Source organism: Papilio xuthus, unplaced genomic scaffold (assembly GCF_000836235.2).
Source record: "Papilio xuthus unplaced genomic scaffold, Pxut_1.1 DF824992.1, whole genome shotgun sequence".
NCBI lineage: Eukaryota > Metazoa > Arthropoda > Insecta > Lepidoptera > Papilionidae > Papilio > Papilio xuthus.
This window is the reverse complement of record NW_013533657.1, coordinates 5,312,284-5,339,598: the sequence shown is the minus strand read 5'-3', so window position 1 is coordinate 5,339,598 and position 27,315 is coordinate 5,312,284. Positions and strand designations below refer to the sequence as shown.

General features: G+C 32.5%; 1 protein-coding gene across 2 annotated transcripts; it reads left to right on the top strand.

Annotated features, from left to right (window-relative positions):
* Window positions 1-1,903: 1,903 nt before the first annotated feature.
* Window positions 1,904-27,315, top strand: NGR-A14 (neuropeptide receptor A14). 2 transcript variants are annotated; one of them, XM_013324327.1, is made up of 8 exons: window positions 1,904-2,063; window positions 22,632-22,839; window positions 23,373-23,592; window positions 25,131-25,294; window positions 25,624-25,817; window positions 26,163-26,283; window positions 26,702-26,884; window positions 27,115-27,315. In XM_013324327.1, exons 2-8 carry the CDS (start codon window positions 22,640-22,642, stop codon window positions 27,278-27,280), a joined length of 1,248 nt encoding a protein of 415 aa, XP_013179781.1. In that variant the 5' UTR covers window positions 1,904-2,063; window positions 22,632-22,639; the 3' UTR covers window positions 27,281-27,315. The 2 variants fall into 2 exon arrangements, with proteins under 2 accessions (XP_013179781.1, XP_013179783.1); XM_013324329.1 differs by lacking the exon at window positions 1,904-2,063 and adding an exon at window positions 22,411-22,451.

Below are 27,315 nucleotides of genomic sequence, written 5' to 3'. Positions count from 1 at the left end.
ATTTCCGCTGATAGCTGAACCATAGCCACATCTGGATTAATAATGTATGTACATTATCAATACAAAGAATCGAATTCGCGTTTGTTGTTAGCGAGAAAACTGTATAACCGTGGGTTTTTGATACCAACATCTTTAAAACATATTGTTCACTCTGTTCTCTCAAAGATAATGAGAGGAATAGTGATATGATTTATACAGAGATTTTGGTCTCAGAAAGCAAAGGCAAGAGCCATAATTTTGCACGTTTGTATCTTGCTATGACAACTATTTGAACTAAAATTGTGGGCGTTAATATTACCCCGAAATTGGAAACATGGTCCTTGGTTGTACATTATGATATATATCATCATCAGCTCACTATACGTCCCCACCGAGCGGCTCGGAGCCTACTCTAAGTTAGGGGTAATTAGGCCATAGTCAACCACGCTGGCCAAGTGAGGGTTGGTTGACTTCACACATATCTTTGAATTTCTTCTCAGATATGTGCAGGTTGCATCACGATGTTTTCCTTCGCCGTAAGAACGCCGATTAAGTGATCATATGTAAATCTGAAATCTAAAAACACATTGGTACATGGCGGGATTCGAACCCTGGACCTGCAGATTACAAGTCAAGTGCTTGACCACTGAGCCACCGACGCTCCCGTTATAGTTATACACGTCAAGAATAAGGTCTCAGAATTCATGTTATAAGAAAGATTAGATGCCTGCTAATATCGTAGTATATAGTACTAGGATTTTTAGTCGATATCTGTGTCCTTGACTATCAAGCAACTTTAATTTTGTCTCTATATTTTTGGTGTAAGCCGCACTCTATCACGTCGGATCTCTCGTCATAATCTTGATTAACCCTTTGTGCGAGCCACAGCGTGGTGACACAAATAACTATTTTAAGACACTTTAAGATCGTCTTTGTTTGTCACTTTTATATAGCATTTTACTGTTAAAACAAAGAAAAAGAAATTAACAAGAATATATTTCATTATTAGAAAATCTGAATATTGCGACGGATTTGCGGAATAAAGAGAATTAAAATAAATACTAAATGAGTTCACAATATATAAATTAATTACCACACAGAAGACAGGCGTGAATGAGAGGATGCATGGTAAGGGTAAATAATTTCTATCTATGCATCCTCTCCTCCGTCGATTGAAGGTAGGCAACGCATATGCACTTGCGTATGTCTATGGACAACTGTCACTTCACTATTTCATCGATGTGTCATGAATTAGAAGGAAGCGACGAATTACGAAACATCGATTTAAAAGATGAATTATCGAACTTGATGAAACCGAACATGAACTCTAGTCTACCTTATTTTATAATTAAATTTTAAATATCATTACAATACTATAATAACTGAAGCGACGTAAATGATCCAAATCGTATGAATTCCACATCTCATTTTGTCGATAGATATCCAATTTATTTATCGTTTCGTATCATTGTTGTGGTTTTAATTCCAAATGGCATTGCAGCTGAATATTTTCTGCATCAACGTAATGTATTTTCAATATTTACTACGAACTTCCCAAAATTATGTATACATTAGTCTGAATAGATCTGCAATGTAATATTTTTAAAAATAACTTCATTCAAACTTTAGCATCACTTTGAGATAATTTGTGCCGAACCATGCGCAGTCCACAGTTCTTCCCGTAACGTCCCGTTCAGGACTTGCGTTTGACTCCAGTCCAATCTGTGAGACAACGCCGTTAGGCCGCCTCTAAACGAACGCTTGGTGAACGCAACTTTCAGCGTATACCAAAACTCTATTATTAATAATATTTTATAAATAATTCAAACTATAATAATTCCATATTATTAATAGTTATTTAATTGTAAACTTATTAGATTTTGTGTACTTTAAAATGTGTTTTATTGACGTTTAAAAGTTCGTGCGTGTTTTAATATCTATTTTTAATTTTACCGTCATTAGTTAAAGTTTAATTTGGCTCAAGGGAGAGTGACAGATGGCTTGCGGTCATAAAATCGCCAATGATTGATGATCGACGCGGTTATATGGAAAAATTTGTTTACCTCAAATTGATGTGACTATTGGTAAGTTAACAAATTATCTTTACAACATTTTTAACCTGACAATAGAAAATTATAGAAAGCGTATAACATAGTTTTTTTTTTAAATTTAATTTAGTTTGATAATATTTTTTTTTATTATTTTTATTAAATAATCGCGCAAAAATAAAAATATCGATGGTGTAAACATTTTTTTCGAAATACTTATAAAAAATTATAATATAATAGTTATGTTTAGCTAATTAGGATTTCATATAATTATAGAGATTGAGAGAGAGTAAGTATTAGAATTATATATGATCTCTTGATTGTATGTTCGTATTCTGAACCTATGATATATTTTCGCAGAAGGATAATTAGAACCTTCAAGATTAACGATTACGATATCGGAGATATTAATTATTTAGGAAACATTTTTAACTGGTTAATATAATTTATATTGACAGAGGTTTGATTTGTTGATACGTGCGATATGAAAGTTTCCACCAGGATCTTACATGGATTTGTTTCTTTCCAACGGATTAAGAACTGAATTATGATTTGATAATTTACGTATATTTCTTTGTCTCTGAATTAATAACGTTTAATAACGAAACTAAGGAACGTATTAAAATTAATCTTTACTTTTCGTAAATCCATACTTTGATTTGAAACATTAATTTATTACTAGCTATCGCCCGCGACTCTGTCCGCTCGGAATTACAAAAGAAACTTAATTGGTAGCCTGTCTTTTCCTTCAGACTATATTCTACGTATGTGCTAAACTTCATTGAGGTAAATGCGGCCTTTCTGTATATACCTTCAAACAACCATCCATCCATCCAAACAATCGCATTTATAATATTAGTAAAATTCATTTATTTGCACAAATAACCCGGCAAATTTATTGCGTTCATTATATCACAAAGAGTTTCCTTCCCTTGGCCTACCTTCTACCAATTCGATTTTCATAAAATGACAGCAAATTATCGCTCTGTCATGTCAGAAGTCTATTGTGTGTTAAGTGAGATTGTCAAAATATTGAGAAGTCACATTCCATCATGTGTCGAAAAAAGATGACGGTATTATACAGACATTTTTTAGGATTTAAGAAATATCTGTGATATTATTTAATAGAAAGGACCGCCATCGACATTCGATCACGAAACATTTTCGCATGTTCAACATTTTTAATTAACACTAGTTGTCGCCCGTGACTCCGTCCGCGTGGGATTAAAAAAAAATAGTAGTCTATGTGTTCTTCCTCACTATGTTCTACATCCATGCCAAATTTCAGCGAGATCTATGCAGCTAATTTGAAGATACCTTCAAACAAACATCCATCCATCTAAACTACCACTTACTGTAGCCCATTTAAAACAAAGTAATTAAAATAATTTTCCGTATATAGTTATAAAACGGATAAATACTTAACGGAAATTCATTTTATAAATATTACGCATCAAATTTACTCAATCTTATAACTACACTTACTACCGTACAAGATTAAAATTAAGCGACAATATTATAATATCAATATTTAGATGCTTTCATGAAATTCATTATCCGTGATCTATGTTTAGTTTCCAAGTTAATAAGCTTGTTTGAAGATATTACAGGGTGTTAAACGTGATTCCCGAAGATAGGGTTGTCACAAATATAGTTTTACATATTTTTTATTATGTTTGTCCCACTTAAATGTTAGAAAACATTTAAGTGGGACAAACATAAGTTATTTTTAATTTGTTTTATATAAATATTTCGGGAGTGGTAACCCATGGTAAAACATATTAAAACATAAATTATATGAAGCACAATTACTTCTTACTGTTACTAACAAATAAATGCGAATGTTTCGATGGATGAATGGATGTTTGTTTGAAAATATCTCCAGAACGGATCGCGATGAAATTGCACATACAAATAGAATATAGCCTGGAAGAACATAGGCTATACTAATTGTGTTTGTTTTTAATAACGCGCAGATGGAGTCACCGGCGACTACTAGTATTTAATATAGCCCTACTATTATTGCTTTTATAACCGCCTGATAAAAATAATTGCAATTTTCCGTCTAATGATGATATTGCTTTTGTATTTTAAAAGTTCATTTCACCATAGCACAATAAGAACGTGATCTTTTTATTTTCATTTGAAAATTTTCACAAAGAATAAAATTCAATAGAATTGATTCAGTTCGCGGGAAATTGATATTTCTTTCCTTCCCCTTTGTCCTTCAGTAAGAATATCTTTTCAGACAAATGTAAAGTAAATGCCTGATTACATTTCACGGTAGAGTTACGAATATGCATATTTTACGAATTTACCGAAATTCAGATTTTTCCAAAAAAAGACTGACAACAATGGATTTTATTTGTTTCTTTTTTCAAGTCAAATGTTACTAGAGAACTATAGTGGTTATTTCATTGTGTTTTAAGCGTTTTTAAGTACTATTATATTTATCTATTTACTCGGATTAAAACAAAAATGGTTCAAAATTAAAAAAAACAAAACAATTTATTATAGATGCAAGTTTTAGAAATAGAGTACTTCGTTTTCATTTGTTTACTGTAATGTTTTGTCTTTAATTTGTAGAAAGACGTTACAAATTATAAAGATACATCTACACTAAGTGTCACGCTTAGTGGTCACTTAATGACCGTGAATGTTGCAAGTATTGGTGTTAATCAAATGTGACGTGGTCAGACATTAGCCGAGCGAGACGCCCCCGCATTCACGAGTTGACGTAAACTTATTATTTGCGTTGGTTTATATTTTTATTACCGATCAAATGATCGGCAGAACGATTACACGAATATTAATCAAATATACAAATAAACGTTGAAACGTATTTGCAATATCAGACGTTGCAACGTTTTAAAAATTTTATTACAGCTTAATAAAATGGAATCCAATGCTGAAAGTTAATCATAAAATAATTTGAAGTAACGTAAAGTCTTTGAAATTTATAGTGGTTAATATTGTGTTTTGTCTTATTATTTAAATACTCTTTTATTCCCAACTAGCTGTCGCCCACGACTATGTCCAAGCGGAATAAAAAAAAACTTAACTAAGGCCTTTTTGTTCTTACAGACCATTCTCTATATATGTGTCAATTTTCATCAAGATCCATTTAGCAGTTCCGGATATACCTTCTAACAAACATCTATACAAACACTAACATTTATATTATTAGTAAGATTTCACACTATCATTTAAGATCTAAGCATCAAAAAAGCTGTTTGTGTCTGCCCATAGACATCCACAATTGCAGATGCGTTGCAGCTTTTAAAATGTTCATGAAGAGACACAATTAGTATGTGTGACTGAGTACGGAAGCTAATCCTTGTTTTTTCTTTATGTATGTGTAATGTTTTCCTCACTCCTTTGTTTTTTTTAAGTAAACTGTATAAATGTAACATAGTAATATTATTTATTTCAATAAAATTGCATCGACTTGAAGCAATGCCGATCACGTATCGCATTGGGATTCTCTTCGCATGATTGCGAGCTATGCAATAAAAACCGGAACGAGGCCGTATATTCAATTTCAATTAATTACTATATATTTTAATTTTTTCCATATATCGTTTTAATTGAACGCCTAAATAAATATGAATATGAAATCAGTACGGAACGTCAAAGTCAATATGTGACGATTATGCTACATTGCTATTTAATTTTTGCAGTTATATTGTAACATTAACCGACGACGAAATTTTTTGTAAAAAAACTGTTTTTTTAGTAAAGTCACATTTACGTAATTTTCTCTAAACCAGTTCAGTAGGTTTTTTTTAATTAGTTGTTCGTCACACTGGACACCATCGAATTAGGGGTTAAAGTTGTTTTTCAAAAAATTAACAAAATCTGTGTGTTTTCTTCAAGTATTTGCAATAAACTTAACCGAAATCGAGTTCAAAATGTTGATACGAAACGTGTGATAAAATGTAGTCTGCTTTATGTTTTCTTACTCAACATCTTATGTTAGAGTCGTCCGTAAAGTTTAGGTGTGGTCGTTAATTTGATTGTGCCTTGTCGATGAAACCAACTGGAATAAAATTGTCTATTTCACAAATGTTTGTGACCTTGCTTATTTGGTACATCTATTAAGTAACGTGAATTTTTAATTTCGGCAGTGGATATGACCATTTTTTATATTATATGGTGGCAAACGAACAAGCGGCCAATAATTCGCCAAAATAAGCAACCACTGCCCATAGACATTGAGGATGATAACAAATGCGGTTGTAACTGGCAGTGACAAAGTTACAGATTACACATTTGTTACGTCATCTTGGACAAATGATATTGTTGTTTATGGTAATAAGACACAAAGTAAACGGTTCAATAAATATTCGTAACATAAACAGTGAAGAGAATAGGAAAGGATAAAGTAAAAGGGGAACGTAATTGGAAAGAAGAATAACATGTACTGATAATTATCAAATCAAAAATACTATAATACAGGGTCCTTTATTTTTCTGAGTATTACAAGTTCTAAAATCCTAAGTCTAATAAAATTATAATGCGTTTGTGTACCCTGTATATGATGGTATGAGCGAGCTAATTTGCTGTAAACAAAAAAGAAAAATTAAACTTGCCTACTGTTTCATTTCATAACGTAGAACCAAAGACACCTTTATTGTAAATTTCTATTTGTTCCTTGTTTATATAAATAAATAAAAAAAGATGTGTGACTATGCTAGTTATAACATTAGGCAATCAGCTTTCACGTTTATCGCATTTAACCAAAACCTATGAATAAATTTCTTTTATTCAAGTTACATCATCAGCTCACTATACGTCCCCATCGAGGGGCTCGAAGCCTACCCTAAGTTAAGGGTGATTAGGCCATAGTTGGTTGACTGCACACATATCTTTGAATTACTTCTCAGATATGTGCAGGTTGCATCACGATGTTTTCCTTCACCGTAAGAACGTCAGATAAATGTACATATGTGAATCGGAAATCGAAAAACACATTGGTACATGGCGGGATTCGAACCCCGGACCTGCAGATTACAAGTCAAGTGCTTGACCCCTGAGCCACCGACGCTATTCAAGTTAATTTGTTTATTATTTTCATCATTCTAGTAACTTGTAAATTGTTAATTGTGTAGATTAAACACCGCAATTTCGTATGAAACGGTTCAGTGACTACGACCCCTGGAGTTTTGCCTTCATTAACCTGTCTCTATCCTTCACAATAGGGAATATCCGACGACGATTGAACGCGTTGAGCTTTCTATAGGTGTTTTCTCGGGCGTGTTATAATCTGTGTGCTCATTAAAGTCCGCTGTGAATATTGCAGCAAAAAGGGCTACAAAGATCCTATATCACACAAGAAGTTATCAAAATCATACTACAGTAAAACATTTCTTAAATCACGTGGTAGGAATGGCATATATTTATAGACAGTATCTGATGTTTGTCATTTAATAAATAATTTAATAGAATAATGTGAATCAAAATTTTGTCTACTTTGTGTGAAGAAATAATTGATGCAATCACTATCCGGTAAAATTTTGTTAGTCAAAATATTTTATAGTATGACGCAATGAGGTTGCTTTTGTTCATTTTACTTGTTACTTATATTATAAATGCTAATTTGGATGGTTGGATGTTTGTTTAAAAGTATCTCCAGAACTGCATGGATCTCGTTGAAATTTGGCATAAATGTAAATCATATTTTGGAAGAACATCATCATCATCATCATCATCATCAGCTCACTATACGTCCCCACCGAGGGGCTCAGAGCCTACCCTAAGTTAAGGGTGATTAGGTCATAGTCAACCACGCTGGCCAAGTGCGGGTTGGTTGACTTCACACATATCATTGAATTTCTTCTCAGATATGTGCAGGTTGCATCACGATGTTTTCCTTCACCGAACATATAGGCTACTAATTAGAAGTAAGTTTTAAACGCGGACGGTGTATGGCCTGCTATAATTCTAAATATTTGATAAATAACTTTCACACGATCCAATAATATGGAATATTCATAAGTATGAAATATTACTTTTCAATGTAGGTAGATAAAAGAGAATTAATTATTTTCAGCAGATGTCGGCTACAGATGTCCTCCGAGACTTCTTACAATATTTTATATTTGATTGATTAAACTTTTTAATGTTTCAATTTAAATTTAAATTTTTCTTAGCGAGTGATAAAAATATCTGTTTTTTACTAGATAACTAGATAAGTGTAGGTTATTTTCATGTTTGAAACTAATACAAAAGGGATAAAAAATATGTTAAAAAGTCATATTAGTTGATACTTTCATTAAAAGGATGAAATCATTGAATATAAAGTGTAAAAAGTAAAATCTTTTTTTAATTTTCAACCACACATTTTTTTAACTGAAATGCTTTCGGACCTTATATTTTGCACTAGCAATTTAACACGAAAAATTTTAGAACACGGAAAAAGAAATTCGTTGGTTAGTTTTTATTTGCTTTAAAACCTGTTGGTATTAACAAACTTTTAAACAATACTCTACATTCCAGTAGAGATGTAGCTTTTCCCTTAGGCATTTAATATCTGTGTTATAAATATTATAAAAATTTAAAACTAAGTAATTTTGTATGTATACGTAAGTTTTTTTCTTTTATACAATACCATTTGTCGCCCGCGACTCCGTCAGCGCGGAATTATAAAAAAAACTTAATAAGTAGCCTATGTGCTCTTCCAGACTAAGTTGTACATCTAAGCCAAATTTCAGCGAGATTTATGCAAGCAGGCTCATGTGATGCCTTCAAACAAACATCCATCCATCCATCTAAACAGTCGCATTTATAATATTAGTAAGAAGTAAAATTGGTAGATTACGAATATATTATTTTTTATCTTTCCACAGTTTTAACCATCTTTAATATTATGGGCGAAGATGACAAAAAGTAGAAGATACGAAACTTGGTCTATAAAGTTTGTAGGATCGATAATGCAAAGAAAGTTGCCGATTGCAGGCTGTTACCGCAGACTGTGTATAAAAGTAGCTAAAGAACGCCGCAACGCCTGCAATCACTTCGCTATTTCAGCGATTTCATGTGGCCGCTCGCTCGTTTGCCACCATATGATATAAATAAAAAAAATACTATAATAATAAAACATTTTCTTGTGTAAAGTAGCTTCACGCTTATTGACAATTCTCAGCAAGAGAGATCTAAAAGATGAATAGTTCTATACAAAATAAAAATAGAAATAAAACTTTCTTTAACCTTAAGAACCTCGAAGAAGCCTTCTATATAGTCTATAATTCAAAGAATTCTTGCAAACATGATTTACCAATAAAAAAGTAAAGAGAGGTTAAATTCATGAGCATAATAAAATACCAATGGTACTTAAGAAAATTCATTCCATTTGGAAGTCTTCACCGATATTTATTGTACTGAAGTGGACTAATATTGTCAGCGGGACCAAACACAATCCCGGAGTCTGTTTAATAAAACTATGCAAATATAATAGTGGTTCGAGAAACAGCTGGTATCAAAACAAAGTCTATGGCGTATATAATTCAAATTAGTTTGAAGAAAGGTTACATGAACGACATTAAACTCGTATTTTGTTATCATCAGATCGTAAACTCTACATTTTTTTTCTTCGTCTTTTTCTTTGATTCGCCTAAATAGCGAAGTGATCGTTGCCTACAGGATCGATTGCAGATGCTTTGCCTAACTTTAATTGACGGTGAAGGGGACGCCCACAAAGAGAAGATTTGCCTTTCGTATGCGTCCTATTTCTGTCAAGTCCCCTTTCCTTATGACAAAAAGGGTGGGAAGGGAAGGAGACTAAAATTAAGCTACTGGTACCATTTTATCACCAATCGAAATGAAGTCATAAAATTGTAAACGTTATATATGATGTGTATATTTTCTTTCAGTTTATAAACTGTTGAAATTTAATCATGTAATTTTTAACTGAAATTCTGCTTACTATTGAATTACGGTAACATATTTCCTATTAATTATCTGACCAAATATTTGGTTCTTCTAAGAAATAATAAGCAGCAACATATGATTTTGGTCAATCGTTTAAAAATTTGTTTCGTTTCCACAATGATTTATATTACCAGAAATTTTTTTAACACGTCTCTACCACGTGTGGGATGTCGAGAGTTATACATAAACATGCATGCTATTAGAGTATTGTGAAATATTTTAAATATTGTTGAAATGGATTGTCAAAATTTATACAAGTGTTACATATGGGTCAATAGTCGGAAGCTACAAATATTTTAATGGAACATTATGTAATTTAACAGATTTTAATAGTTTACCGAACCAAGTATTCAAGCAAATAACAATGCAATTTATAAAAGTTTTAATTTAAATATACTTTTATAATTAGCTTTAAATAAAAATAAACGTTTCATATAAGCCAAAGCAGACCCGCAAATTCTCCACTGTCTCAGTATAGAAAAAGTCTGTCAAGCGACGTGAAACTGTTTTTGCACCTAACATATATCTTGTTTAGAAATACAAAAACAAATAGTATAGATTAACTATAAAAATAACATTTCTATAAATAATCTTGGGTGTTTCCCTTTGGGATGTTCGATCTACCAGCCAATTGGTCCAATGGTAAATAAATTCCCATCCGGTCGAGTCGCATCGGAATCCACCGCTGTATACATAAATGCGACATAATGAAAAGTAGTTGCGCTATGTTGAAGAGCGGAAAATTACAATCGCTATAGTTCTTTACGTAGAGTAGACGGAATATTGCTGTTACTTTTTTAATTATAAAAGTTGTTGGGCGTTTATAACCGGCCTGACATTAAATGAACTTGTCATGAATAAGTTTGGTTGGTTTCATGGTTATCTTTGAGTAAAGATTGATGGTTATTTCACTGTTTTATACATATTTATTTATGAGCGACACAAAGTTTTTTGTAATTACAAACATTTTTTGACCAATTTATATAAGTTACCTTTTAATTTTGATTTTGTTCCCTCGACTTTAGTTAAGTCTGAAAGACACACTTCAATTACATTTCATCATTTTATCAAAGTCAGACCATAGATATATTATACATTTAATTCGAAACGATTTAATCGAGTGTAAAGTAGTTAAAGATGCAAATTGAGTCACCAAATGCCACGTTCAATAGCAAATCTAGTCTACATATTTGCATTGGTAGCTGTCTAGAATTTGTTTTATAATTACATTCTCGATCCCGATTAAAAAAGAAAAAATCAATGTAATTTTATTAAAATTGATGAGACCATTGCATTGACAGATGGAAATGAACAGTGAACTTCAATCATCTTCTATTCGATTCTAGAACATTCCTTTTTGTACTTATACCTTTTTCTAGAATAAAATAATTTATAAAATAATCTACACAGTTCTCTAAATTAATCAAAATGTGTAAAACAGTTGAAGCTTATAAAATTTTCTGCATATAATAAAGTTCACGCGTCGTTTTAAAATGGACACATCTCTGTACGAACTAATTAAGCCGCTCAGAAACAAATTTTGTGATTACTCATTTCATTCAACCCCATTTTTTAAGAGGCACGTATTTAATTATAATAATAAATTCGCTTTACCTTATTATTTTAAATTTTGACACAAATGATAGAACTATATAATAATAAGTAGACTATCATATACTCATGTTTTGGAACCTAAACTTTTTACAGGACAGAAATACACGTGTAACTCTTATGTATGTATAATGTTCGTTCCTTTGTTATCTTTTGTCTCTTCCCCTTTCCACCTTTTTCATACATGGAAAGGATGGGAAAGGGAAATGGATTTGGTCGCGGGAAGCATATACTCTTTGCGTTGATTCATTCCTGAATTATGTTGACCGTTCACACGTTTGTAACCTTTTACTAAAAAAAAATCAACTTTAATCGACTGGATCGATATTAAAGATTGAGTTATCATTAATTTAGTATTTTATGTTGAAGTGCGTTAAAAAGTTACTCAGCTTTTCTTGGTTTTTAATATTAAATACTAATTGTATTTTCCTTTTATCGTTTCAAGGAAATTAACTACCCATCGCGATAACGTAAAGATTTTAAGGACCCGTCATCGTCTATATTTCATACTCGGTAAAAAATATAGTTTTTTATTTAAATAGAAGTTATTTTCGACCAGTAATGCTTAAGTTTTTGTAGACTACGTCATAAAATTTCGTATCGTACTTTCACATTAGCCGGATGTCGAATGCGATATACTTCGTACATTGACCACAGTTACGATAGGGTCTGACATCCGAGTGAAAACGGCAAGTTATATCCGATTTATTAGAGGATCCGACACATAACAGTGGGAATGAGAGAGTTACTTTAATACGTAGTATTTGGATTATCGCCTTCGAAAATTTGTAGTAATAATTTTTATATACTTAGTAATAAAATATTTTCATATATCGTAGAAACAGGATATCAGGACTTCATGAATTTACGGTAAAAATTACATAACTAAAGAAGATAAACTGTTCTCCATGCGTCTCTTTTAGCTTGTTGGGCAATTTACAAAATGAAAAAAAATTGTTAAGCACTTGACTGGACCGGAATGTTATCCTTTGGTCTGGGTTCGATTCCTCCCACCGGTGAAGAAATACATCGTGATACAAACTGCATATATCTGGAAAAAATTGAACGATGTGTATAAATTCAAATAGCAATATATAATCATTATTTAATTAATTAGGCTCGATCCCTTCGATGGGGTCATGTATGAGCTGGTAACGAACACGTACTGCTCTCTGTCTACCCTAAAATGAGTTACATATTAAAGCAATTTTATAATAAGTATAAAATTTTCCTCTTTTAATAGTCAACACACTGCGCGTCCCACTTGCCAACTAATTTGCGTCTTGCCCGTTGTTCCTGTATACATAGCGCGAGAAGATTTTATGCCGCAATTAATCATAGTTTATGAATTTTCTTACATTTTCCTCGCAAACTAGCATAAGTTATAAAATCTTGCTTACAATACCAGTTTTAAAACCAGCCAGTTATCAATGATAAAACCAAGGTCACTTTTGTTATTAAGCTAAAGTTTTATTGTTACAAACGAAAAAGGATGTAGGCAATTTTTAAAACTAAATGTATAAAAGTTCACTTTATTTCCAGCCAATCTAAACGTATCCAAATAATTATTACTGTCATTAATATAATCCAGTGTTATAAACCTTTAAGTAAACAAAGTAAATCTTACTCTTTGTTAAAGTTAAAGCGAAATCATAACAAAAGGATATTCACCTGATTTTAAACCGCACTAAGCCTTTCTTATCTTTGTAACGTCGAGATCCTTTTACAAATACCTTTTAGTAAACCCCTGCTTCAATTTTGTTGAGTTTACACAATTTTTTAACTCTACTTCGTAAAGGTTTCAATCTCTTATTAAAGATGCTGTTTGTTTTTTAGTTGAACAATATAAAAAGATACATGTTTTTAACTCGCCCATACGATCGTGCAGCGACTTTTAAAAGCTCTATAGATATAGTTAAGTCAGTTCAATAAACGCATGTAGTACATAACCGCGAATGCGAACGGAAATCGAAGCGAAGTGGAGTTTTGTATGAAAATTGTATGAGGTACATTCGTTCTTGAGAACCGTTTGGATGTCTGGGGAATCAGGACGAAAATTACCGAGAAAGTGTTCGTAAAGTCATCTACAAAAGTTGTCATCTTATATATAAAATTCTCGTGTCACAATTTTCGTTCGTGTCGAAATTTTGTGAGCATACTGAGTAGGTCTGAGTATCGGACAACATCTATTTTTAATCCAGCGCGGACGGAGCCGTGGGCGACAGCTACTTACTTATATAACATCCTTGTAGTTTGATGCAGTAAATCTCATCTAGTTTAATACTAATTTTGTTAATGACGAATGCCTTCTCCCTTTTCGTGCTAGGCTCACAAGACTACAATGCGAACGCGAAATGGTGTTCTGCAATTTCGCTTCATTTTCGATTTCATGACTGCGCGAATGCTTACAATTATGCCAGTCACGATGTTACCTTTTTAATGCTTTTTGTAGACGCGAAGTTCCCTTTTCAAGCTTAGTGTAAATCATTCCTTTGTTCATCAAGGAAAGTGGATGGTATTTACTATGATGAAAGTGAGAGGAACAAAAGTACGTTCTCTAGTGTTAGGTTTTACATAAAACTAAGATGAAATGTTTTAATTCATAAATAGAATCGTAAAACACAATTTACTTGCTTAGTTAAAAGAGTTATTATAACACGAAGATTTCACGATATTATTTGGCGAAATGCCCGAATCTTTTTATCAAGTCCATTCGTCCTTATTGAAAATAAATGTACGTAAAAGCATTGTTGATTGTTATACATCGAACTGAGAAATAGCAATAGATTTTTATTATTATACGGATTATTTGCTAGACGTCACAGAAAGTGTTTGTAAATTGCTTATAGTGAGCAATAAATTTTCTAGAGGTTTCTCTTTAATCAATTGCAGTGACGACTATAAATTGATTTGAAGTTGTAAAGATTCTTTCACTTTGAACTAGGGGTTTTTATCAAAAGACAGCTATCCTATATTAAGAAAATAACTAAGATTTGTTAAAGAATAAGAAATATACTCTTCCTTTCTGGATTGAAGGCAGACAAACTGTATTGGCAAACTTCGATATTTTGAAGAATTCAGATGATGGCTATTTGCACGTTTGTCACCTTATAATTGAAAAAAAAACTATTATAACAAAAGAAAACATTGTTTCATTAAGAGAGAAGACAATTAACAGTGAGGAAACAAGCTATAATTTATTTTTTATAAAATATATGGCAGGCAATTTTTCTTACCAGATATTTATGAATGAAAACGGGAATATTCGTAAACCGTATGAAACTATTCAACGACTAAATGACGTAAACGAACAAGAAATAGATTGATGTTTATGTGAGCAGTAAAAACGGCAGCTTTATGATCTTTTGATGTGTTACATTGTGTTATCCTTTTTATATTAGATTATAGCGTGCACTTAATAGAACCGAAAAAAAGTAATTAAAAGAACCAAATTAAATAAAGGACTAAGTAAAATGATAAAATTTTCGGAAGGATTTCTCAATAGATTTATTTATTCAGATACTGAATAATCATTATACAATAACGAAAAAAAACTTTTTAGTTACAAAAAAGCTTAAATGGTACACTAAAGTACCTGGTCACGGTTGCGGGAGCACATGACCGGTCATCGTGGCGATCTTTGGGGGAAGCCTATACCCAGCAGAGGGCGACTTATGGCTGAGAAAGAAGAAGTACCCTAAAGCACTCGTCCCGACCCGTGCCGGACGCACCGCACGCACGGATTAGACTGATTTCCATCGTCTTTCGATGTGGGCGACGCGGACGATGAACGCACCGCTATGTCAAATCATACAAAGCAAACTAAAATCCTTTGCGGAGCGTGCGTGCGGTGGGTCCTACGCGGACCAATGGATGTGTACTTTTAACAGTTTATAGTCAAATCTAGAGTGTACAATTTTTAGCATTGAAATGGGAACTCGGCATTCGGATTGCCACGTAAAAAAAGAAAGGCAACATAAATGCAACATTAACATAGATTTAGACATAGGAAATTATACTTATATCTTTATACATTTAAGAATTACGCAGTAAATTGCAATTTTTGACGAAAATATCATATTAGAATGTAAAATTGAACGCAAGTCAACGCGAAGCTCTTTGTTATCTCCGGTTTCCGAAGTATCCAATTAAATGAAGTATACAAGTACCATGATTTCAATAACATCCATGAGTCTTTATTACCTTGTTTGTTAAAATAACCATATAGTGTTTACGAATTCGCAATTAAAATTAAATGTGTTTATTCAATCCGGCCATCTGTTCAATGTTCATATAACAACGTTGGAAACAGAAATGCATTTATTAGTGTAAATGCATCAATTCTTATTTATTTATATTGCAAGGGCCACATGTAAAAGCCAATATAGGAACTTTTTACGTTGTAAACTTGGTAAAAAGATTTGAAAGAAAAGGTCAAGGTCGCGGGAGTATCCTGAATACGAATTACAAAGGTCAGATCATCTTTGGGGAAGACCTATGCAATGCAGTAGGCGTCATATGACTGATAAGAAGAAAAAAGCGTTTTCTAAATTTCGCTAAAACAGCGAAGTGCATCCTCTTGACTCATTGTTATCTTTTTCGGATATTTAGCGTTATAATGTGATCGCTTGGACGTTTTTACTTTAAGAAAAACCTAGATAAAGTCTTTTAAAATCTATTGCCTAATATATAATATTTATAAATTGTTTTAGTGTCTTGGAAAATGTTTTAAAATAAATGTTTATTTTTGTTCAAAACTGTGATACTTTCTGACATCAGAGGAAGCCATTTGAGAACTTGGAACATTGGACGTTACCAGAATATATAGTAAAACTTTTCACAACCAAAGCGTGTATAGAATTTTAATGTATACTCCCATATCTAGTTGTTTCTGAAAAGCGGAAATGATATTTCATAGTTTTTTGCTAACGTTTTTTTTATTGCTGTTATTTGTCCCATAGTGTACCTACATCTTTTAGGATGAATTGCAATTTTTTTTATGTCATAAGGTAGCAAACGAGCGAGCGGCCACCTGAAATCGCTGAAATAGCGAAGTGACCGTTGCCCATAGACATACGCAATTGCATATGCTTTGCCTACCTTTAATCGACGAAGGAGAGGATGTAAAGAAAGAAAACATTTCCATGCATCCTCTCATCCGGAAAGTCCACTTCCACTTCCGATCTTTTCCTTATAAAAGAGGGCAGAAAGAATGAAAAGGGGACTAAATTAGGCCTCCGGGACGCACACTCATAAGACGAAACGCGGAAATGCTTCCACTTCACGCCTGTTGCAAAAGTTTCGATATGAGTTTAAATATACTTTTTAAGGTGCGCGTCCATCGACCCGCGCCGAATGCATCTCACACACGGTCGGTAACTGATCGCCTGTTGATAAATGCCGTCTTTCAATGCGGGCAGCGCGGATAATTGCGGGCCATGGGTCCAATAGATAGTGTACCTTAAGTCCTATAAGCTGTAGGCAGACAAGAGCTGTTGATGATGAAACTTTAAACTCCATGTAACCGTTACGCTACTGGTGATATATATAAAAAAAACCTTTGGATATCCCTTTTTTGTCAAGAATAATAAGCTTGATGACTAAAGGATTGTTATATATTTGTTCATTTTTCGTCAAATTAATATAACCGCGAGATTACATCACGGTTATATTTGTCGCAACATATCTTACTAATATTATAAATGCGAATGTTTAGATGGATGGATGTTTGTTTGAAGGTATCTCCGCTACAACTCAACGAATCTTGCTGAATTTTTTTAAAAGATGTAGAAAACAGTCTGGAAGAGCATATAGCATGCTGAGGTTTTTATAATACCGCGCGGACGAAGTCGCGGGCGCCAGTTATGTCATGTTTTGTTATCATTAAATTGTAACAATACAAAGCAGATGCTGGTATTTTGTTTCTATGTCAAAATATTGATAGCTATTCGGTCAGTGATGTATTCGGGTTTTAAAAAAAAACTTTTAGATTGGTTTTAAAACAAAAAACGATAGATACGGGCACGATGCCACAACGATTGCAAAATTTGATCTTCATTTATTTAAAACTATAGAGAATGTATTCCTCTTTTAAAGCGGTTTGAATAGATTGTATGAAAGAGGTTATGTAAGAATGGAATAAATTCTGTTATACTGAGGACTTATAGGTATGTATGGTAGAATAGTACATACTTTACCGACCCTACATAGGGAAAAGGGTAGGATAATAATAGAAAACTCTTTAAAACAGATATTATAGTGTTTTTGTAATTGTTTCGGCAATGGACAGGCTAAAGAATTGTAGATTAAGCATTTACATTTGTACACGTTCTTGGCACACATCCTACTTTCTTCAGCAATAAATTATTGCATGCATTATTCTGTCAGGGGCTTTATATGTCAATTCTTTTTTATGTTTTTTGTATAACAGTGGCTGTCTTTTAATCATTCGATGAAAGGAGGTTGGCTCTGCGAATAGATTCTAGAAACAATATTAAAGTTACTCTATCATAGTATATATAATTCGTTCAAAGGAGACCGTGAATTTACTAGTGTAATGAACAATCCTCTCTACTCTAGTTAAATTAATCGATTAATAAGAGCGCTTTATTTGGGTTCGAATAATATATTAATTGTAACACGGTAAAGAGAAAAAGGTAAATGCTGTAATTGAATATCGGATTTTCCGTTCCCTATGACTAAACTAAACGTCAAATGGTTAATATAATTAAGTATTCGGTGTTGTGAGTTCGTGTTATGAAAAATTATGTTGAAATTTGAAAATAAAAATTGCATTCACGTTTTACGTAGCAAGTAAGTGTAATTTTTTTTTAATACTCAATTAAGATGTGCTTAGTCGAGTTTTCTTTTATTTAAATGTCATTTGCATTATGTTTAATTTATTAATTTATTACAGATTTATTGAGAGAAAGATAAGATAGACGTATAGGCTTGACGGATGATGACTAAAGTCTTATATATTGCTGATTATGTCACGTAAAATTAATAGACTTATTAACTTATAAAAACTAATGTTAGATAAATTAGACCAATGAGATCTTAGTATATTATAAATAAGTATCTATATACTTCTATGTAATAGAAGGAAAGGACCGATAAGGTAAATACATCTATATTATTATATAAATAGCTCTTATGTACCTTTGAATATATGTATTTATACTTTTGTGATTCATAAAGTGAATAAATGATGAAATAACCATTCTTAAATCCACTTCCATCGTCTTAATTAATCAGTTACCATATGTCCTTGTCTATGTCGATATTTTCCTACATAACAACATTTGTTCTTTAATAAACAAATCGTAGAAATTAAACTTTTAGTTAAATAAATTTGTAAATCTGTCCCAAAACCAATAGATAAATGATTTAATAATACCACTACGTTACCAGTTGATTTTATTTTTGTAAAATTATTTACATTTTAATTTACATTAATATCCTATGTTTTATTTATTTTAGATTCATAAAATCCTGATGCTTCGTTTAACTTTTAGATGAATGAACAATCAAATATTACAAGAGATTTTTAATTTCTACAGAACAATGAATATCAATGAGGAATACGTATTATATGCTTGTGGGTGCATATTTATACTTTACACTATTATAGTTGCTTATTTAATTTTCTATATACGACGACTTAAGAATAGTTATCAAAATTGTATCCGACGGAAACCTACTTGTAACGATGTGAAAATAGACGATAATTTAACAAAAACATCTTCTAATCAATCAACAAAATCGTGTCAAACCAATATTCAAAGAAATAATGAAACAGATAACTTGGAACAAAATTATGCTAGTAATGAAGGTAGTGATATCGAAAATCTACAGGAATCAAATCTTGATATGAAAGTGAAAATTAAGAAACTACATTTACATCGTAAAATACTCCGTTTTTCACATGTTATAGAACAATTGAAAATGAAAACTGGTGTAGATTTTTCAGAGTCAAATAAAGAAGACAATCAGTGCATTCTTAATAGTGCATCATTAAAAGACGATAGTTATGATGATATGATAGTAAACTATCAGAATGATACCTCATCAGATGATAATAATCCAAAAGAGGATGAAGTGATAAAATCGGAAAATATAAATCTTGTTAACAATTCCGATGAATTGAAATATGAAATAAGCAACAAATTTAAAAATAAATTAACACAGGCAATTTTATTGCCAAATGTTTTAGAAGAATTAAAAGAAAAAACATCAGATGAAAATACTTACAAGACTGATGCAAGCTCAGAAAACTTCGATAATGGTTTAGTAAAATCTGTTAATCATATAATATCAAATGAACAATCTTTAATAGCTACTGAAGTTAATAGTTTAGGTGATGAAACTAATAACAAAGAATTACAGGATGTTACAAAAGACACTAAAATTAAAATAGAAAGTTATAATATTGAAGAAACAATTAAGGATAAGAAAAGTGATAACGTATCGTTGCAAAAAGCTGTGCTAAATGTAGAGCCAGTTTATGATTTATTACCTAATACAAAAAAGAAAGTTTTATATGAAACTGATAATCAATATTTATCATTTCAATCTTCCGATTCAAGTAACTTTAAAGAAGATTATGTTAATGCTAAAGTTAAGCCTAAAGTGTGAATAAGTGACATAAAATTAGATATCGGTCAAATAATATCTATGAATTAAAAATTACGTAGTTATTTTTCTGTACATATTGTTATTCCCTAAATATTTTATGAATGTTTGCCAACAGATCACATATAGGTGATCATCAAACCTAAAAAAATGAATTAGCTTTTTACCATAAAATGTCTGCCCACTTTGCATCTTTGTCTGGGGGCATTAATCTATTGCACAATAGTTTTTTACGAGTACAATTCCGGCAACGCATCAGCGGTTCCTCTGGTATTGCTAATCCATGGGCGGCGTTGAACACCTCGGTGTTCCCGCTGCTCGTTTGCCTCCTTCTGTTATAAAAAAAGCTCCTGTAAATCTAAAATTTAATTATTTTTATCACAAAATCACCTTTATAATGACGAAGTAACTCAATTGTTACGTTTTTTTTTAAATCCATTTTTATGTCGTTGTAAAACTCGATGATAATATGTGTATCAGTGAGGTTCAGTCGCGAGCAGCGGTGGTGTTTTCGACATGTTCAACAGAGCGGAATAGAGTGATCGTGTTAAATGAGCATTATCTGCCTGTAACCAGCCCGGACGTGCGTCTGATATAAATACAACAGTTTATTGAACACCCTTTGTTAGTCATTATAAATAGAACGTATTGAAATTTAATACGTATTTTATATCGCATTGAAATGTAGAAATATAAAATGGAATTTAATTAAAAACAATGTATTATAACTAATTTATAATTTTGTCTTAAAAACATCGTTGAATAAAATGTGTTTTTTTTAAAATTATTAAGATGACCTTCTTCTGATAAGTAAAGGGATTTGATTTCACTGAATACTTATAATAACATTGTGAAAACGTCTTCACAAAAATAAATTGCGATATAAAGTTCTTTGCACGCACTTTTCTTTATGTTTGTTTGTCCTCGCTAAGTGAAAAGTGCAGTAGTTTTATTGTAGTTTCTTTAAGTCCACTTCAAATAAATTGCTTTGAAATTGTTTGACTTGAAAACATTATATGTAGAGATTTCTATCTAGAAATAATACCAAACAATTGATAACACTAAAATCTAGTTCGTCTTATTTCCTTTTTATTCCATCTCATAAGGTAGGATTAAATCTTATACGTATATAAAATTCTAGTGTCACAATATTAGTCACCATTATCCTCCGAAACGGTTTGACCGTTTATATTTTGTATGCATATTCAGTATGTCTGAGAACCGGCTACGATATTTTTAATCCCGCGCGGACGAAGTCACGGGTGATAGGTAGTAGTTTATAAATATTAAACGCTTTTGATTTGAAACTACTGGGATAATCATTTCCTACCGTCTCTACGATCTGCACATACGTAAATCATATTTCTTCGAGTCGTATGACAAAGTTTAGACCGCACACGTTAGGGGTAAGCAAGGAGTTTTGGACTATTCAGTCTGTAAACAAGATTATTTGGGTCAATTTACTGCTGAACATCTGGATACATTAATATAGTTTTAGTGAAAATATTCAGAACTACTGAATTATCTCTAATAATAGAAAATACCATGAATTCGTTTCGATGTTATGAAATACGAAAACGTAGGTTGTTCACGAGCCGCATAAATCAACCCGCCATTATCAAACCGCACACGGCAAGTACGCGTCTGGTGACATCCGAACCGATCATATCTAATATCGATGTTAAAATAAATATGACAATCGAATAACGTCATTACAAAAAATTTACGCTTGTTAAAATTATATCTTGTAATCTGTTAGTGGCTTCGTACTATTTGTAATTTGTCACATTTTTGTGACTTTTGTGTAGAAAATATTAAAAAAAAACATTAAGTTCTAATAATTACTCTATTTTATGATACCAAAATATACATTTTTTGTAAGATTTCAGGTTTGTAATTGGAATACAAATTGGATAGTGTTAAATGTTTTGTTTTTAGTGTTATGCAATAACGTGTAAAGTTTTTTCTCCATTTTTTGAATTGAAGCTTTTGAAAAGCTTAAAATCTTTTTTCACTAAACGACTAGCCTCGCGACTCAGGTCGCGCTCAGCTGCTATCTTTATCCTGATACGCTAAATACTCTGCTTATAGATAAAGCAGGCGCGCCCTGATAGTCGCGCCAGTGGAAAAGTGGTCTTACATTAGTGAAACTAAAATTAGATTAGTTTTAAAACAGGAGCAACGTGAAATTAATTTTACAGAAACAACTCGGAATATTAAAATTACATTTAATATACAACTAAATAATTTGTACGTATGTTTTTGATTAATACAAATTTATGATACCTTAGTATAGTTTTATACAATTAACATCTACAATTTATAATTTGTCTTCAATAAAAAAACCCTCTATAATTTCATAAATCTTTGACATAATTCATAATCGATTGGTAACATCTACAAGTTTTAAAAGATTCTTTTCTTTTATAGGTTTAAAGATGGACGACCAAAGCAACATGTCCGCTCTAACCAATGAAGACAATTCTACGGACGGCGACTACACACCGTATGAAGATAGATTGGAGACTTATTTGGTTCCAGTTATATTTGCGATTATATTCATTGTGGGCGTGTTGGGCAATGGTACCCTAGTTATTGTCTACATCAGGCACAGAGGAATGAGGAATGCTCCGAATACGTAAGACTTAAATTTTTTTATATGATAAGGTGAGGTGGCAAACGAGCGAGCGGCTACCCGAAATCGTTGAAATAGCGAAATGACCGCTGCCCATAGACATACGCAATCGCATACGCGTTGCTTTAATCGACGGAGGAGAGGATGCACAGAAAGAATATATCTTCGCTTTCCTTGCATCCTCCACTTCCCAGTCCAGAAAGTCCAGTTCCACTTCCAATCCTTTCATAAGGAAAGCCTCCGGAACGCAATATTTGTATATTAACTTTTACTCGTCCATCAATTGACTTTCCCACGTATGCAACCTGTAAATTACAATCCAAGGACATCAATATCCAATACTCGCAAGAATCATACACGCATTTCCAGCCATAGTTGTGGAAAGCGCTATAGAAAAACAAAATACGATCAGAAATGAAGGATAAGAGAGTAAAGCTAGAAGAGTCTAACAAACAAAATTAAACTTTTCTTTTTGTCCGTTTTCTTGCTACTGCGGATTTATCGATTGCCATATTTAACTGTTTGTCCTCTTTTAGGTATATCTTCTCTTTAGCACTGGCGGATTTACTCGTCATACTTATCTGTGTGCCTTTCGTTTCTATTATATACACACTGGAGTCTTGGCCTTGGGGTGAAGCTATTTGTAGAATATCTGAAGCGGGTAAAGACATCAGCATTGGTGTGTCTGTTTTTACTTTGACTGCACTATCAGCGGAACGCTACTGCGCCATCGTCAATCCGTTTAGGAAACTCCAAGTAAGAGAAATATGTTTACATTGGACATCTTAAATTTTATTGGAATACTAGTTGTCTATCGATACTCCGTATGCGCGTTTAAAAAAAACTTAATTAGTAGCCTATGTATTCTTTCAGACTATGTTCTACGTGTGTGCCAGATTTCATTAAGATCTATTGAGCCGTTCCAGAGGAACTTTCTAACAGACATTCATCCATCCTTCTAAACGTTAGCATTTATGATAATATTAAGATTTTATATTTTTCGAACCTGGGACAACGGATACCATGGAAATTATGTTATGATGTTTGTGGTGGGAAATGGAAAAAACAATGTGGGTGTAATTGAGTTTAAAAAAAAAATATTCTTATTGATAATTACTAGTTAAACAATCCAGACTTGTGATTATGGATTCTAGGAATTTACTTCTATAAATTTATTCAGATGTAATCCCTTTCTCTGGGATTTGAATTTATCAATTGGTAATATAATTCAAGTTTACATTTTTTAATAAATTCTTGGCTGATAAAAGGTAAGTTTTTGCTGACTTTTAATACTAAAATTTCACATTTTTCGAAACACTTATAGACTCGGGCCCTGTGCTGACTCGAAATTGAATTAAAGCGCTGACAAAAAACCGTTTACTGGAACATCTAAAGCGACCAACGGTTTGGCCAAAATTTCAATGCGAAAGCAATATTTTTTGCGTTTATTATCTTCGTTTTTATTCTGTTACTAGCTGTCAACCGCAACTTCGTCCACGGGAAATTAAAATAAAACTTGATGAGTGATAAAAAACTAAATGAACTTATGTGTTCTTCCAGACTATGTTTTACATTTATGCCAAATTTCATCTAGATCCGTTTAGGCATTCCGGAGATACCTTCAAACCTACATCCATCCATCCAATCTGAACATTCGCATTTATTATATTGGTAAGAAGTAGGAGGAATATTTAATTTTTTATATTATTTATAAGCGAAATAGAATGTTAGAACTCTTTTAAATTTATTGAATAGAGCAATAACTGGTTGTAAAATATTTTAGCTTGTTTTATAAATTGATGTTACGTTAATTAATTTTACAATAAAGAGTTTATTTTTCCCTGTCCAGTAGTTCATAGAATTTATATGTGCTCATGTCATGTTGGAAGCCTAAAGGTCGTTAGTTCGGTGAGAATTACTGTTAAGTTTTTCATTTAATGTTTGGTGGGAAATAATCACTATAGGAATTTCTAACAAGGATTGTTTGGAGGTTCCTTCTAACAAGGAATATGGATTGTTAATTTACACTGAATTTAACTGATGGAAGTTTAATCATTAAGATATGATTAAACGTGTCGCACTGAATATAGATGTAGAACATAGTCTAGAAGAACACAGTCTACCTTTTTATTAATTCTGCACGAACGGAATCGCTAGCGGCAGCAAGTATAATATAAAAACTGGCCTAACATTTAAGCTACACAATTTTTATAACAGAACACGAACACTATGAAGCAAAGTAATAAATATGAATATAAAAATAAGTAAAATAAAGTATATACAATTTGTTTCAGCTAAGGAAACTCCCACTCGTATGTGCCACATTTATTTGGGCAGCGGCGCTTATCTTCGCCACACCAGCCGCGGTGTTCTCCAACACTGTTACCGCGCATCTGCACAATAATATTACCATTGTCTACTGCACTCCCTATCCTCAAGGCTGGAAGGATTATTCGAAGTAAATACAATAATGTCACAACACATCACATAAATAAAGCTCAATATAGTTTGCACTTATATTTATTTCAATAGCGCAATTTATAAAGACCACTTAGTGTTGCAGTTACCGTTCATTTCTAAGACCAAAATCCCTATCTAAAACATATCGCCATTTATTTATCTTTGACAACGCAGAGATAGCAATATGTTTTATACAAGGTTAATAATCTCAGAAAGCACGGTTAGTCTTTTAATTAGACGTGTTATTATCAGACGTCAATTCGAAGCAGTACAAGTCTATGTTTTCCTTTTGATTATCAATTTTCAAATTATAAAATGTACTTTTAGATGGATGACTTTAGCGAAAGCAACTATATACTATGCATTGCCTTTGCTGGTAATTGCGATTTTTTATTCACTGATGGCACAGCGATTATTGGCAAGTACGAGAGAAATGCCGGGCGCATTGCATGGAGGACAGGGAGAGGCGCAGGCTAAGGCTAGAAAATCAGTAGCTCTTATGGTGTTGATTTTTGTTATTGGTAAGTCATACAAAAATTTGTTAAGTTATTACAGCGAACATAAAAACGCTTAGGGTTTCCAGGTAACCAAACGTAGTAGCCGGATAGGTCAGCCAGTTTGGCCGGACATTTGTGAAGAAAAGCCGGACACTCTGCAGTATGAGGACTTTATTTCGGCTCGGCCACTCTCATTTGCGAAATGTTATAAGCGTAACAAAATCCGGACAAACTAGACACCGTTTATTTTGACCGGACACACAATCAAAATGCTACCTACGCTCATAAGAAAATTATTTCATGTTTAGTTCATAATATTTTTTGTATCTTTATGTAAGTTTGGAATTTAAAGCATCACATTTCTTTCAGTGTTTTTCGTTTGTTTCCTTCCGTATCACGCCTTTGAGATGTGGTTCCATTTATCGCCGACCGCTGAGTTTGATTACAACGATTGGACGCACGCATTGAGGATAATAGGATTTTGTTTGAGGTAAATATTATAAAACTAATTTATTTATTACCTCTTAATGCTATTAGAATATATAAAAACATGACTTTTAACTAAGTTTCATAGCAAGGGCGGCCTTATCGCTATAAGCGATCTCTTCCTGGCAACCCAGTGGGACAGGAGAGAATAACATAGATAGAGGGGTATATAACATATAAAGATCAGGAAAAGTCAGGAATAAATATATAAGAGCAATAAGTAATTTTAATTTTATACTACACAAAATAACTACGACTACAGTAAAAAAATATTTAGGTTTGTCGACCACAATCCGACTAATCAACTGCACTTATTTAAAAACAATTATAGTGTAATGTGGTAAAATTAATATGTTTTAAGTTAATTATTTCCTTTAATATATGTTATTTGCATTTTAATTTATATTCTATTTTGATCACAGTTTCCTGAATTCGTGCGTAAATCCTGTAGCGCTGTATTGCGTAAGCGGTGTATTCAGACAACACTTCAACCGCTATCTGTGTTGTCGTCGAAGCAGTTTGCATCCTTCTTGCAGTTCCAGACTCTCCAGGACAGCGATATGTGAAACATCCTTTAGGAGTACACACAGACATAGGTGCAATAGGTAAGAAGTGGTAACAAATACGTACCTCGAAGTCATTTACGTAGAAATAAAAACAAAACTATTTGCACTACTATCCCGCTCCATAGGTCAGTCAGCCGAGCCTAAATGGCGTACGACGCTTTCCCGACTTCGGGCTTGGAGTATTAAATATTACTCTTGTTTCTCGGATTGTTTTAAAACACTATAGAAATGACGCCTGGTATAAATTAATAGCAAAATTTCTCTTACAGAAATCCGACGGAGAGCGTCGTTATATCGAACTACGACTACGGAAGCACAAAGAAGAAAAACAATATTATAACAAGGAATAGCACTGATGGGGTCACCATAATGACTATAAGAGACTCCAATGATTTTCTTACATGCGACCTTAATGAAAAATGTATCAATAGATAAATTATAATTGTATAATAAAAAAAATGGCTCCTATA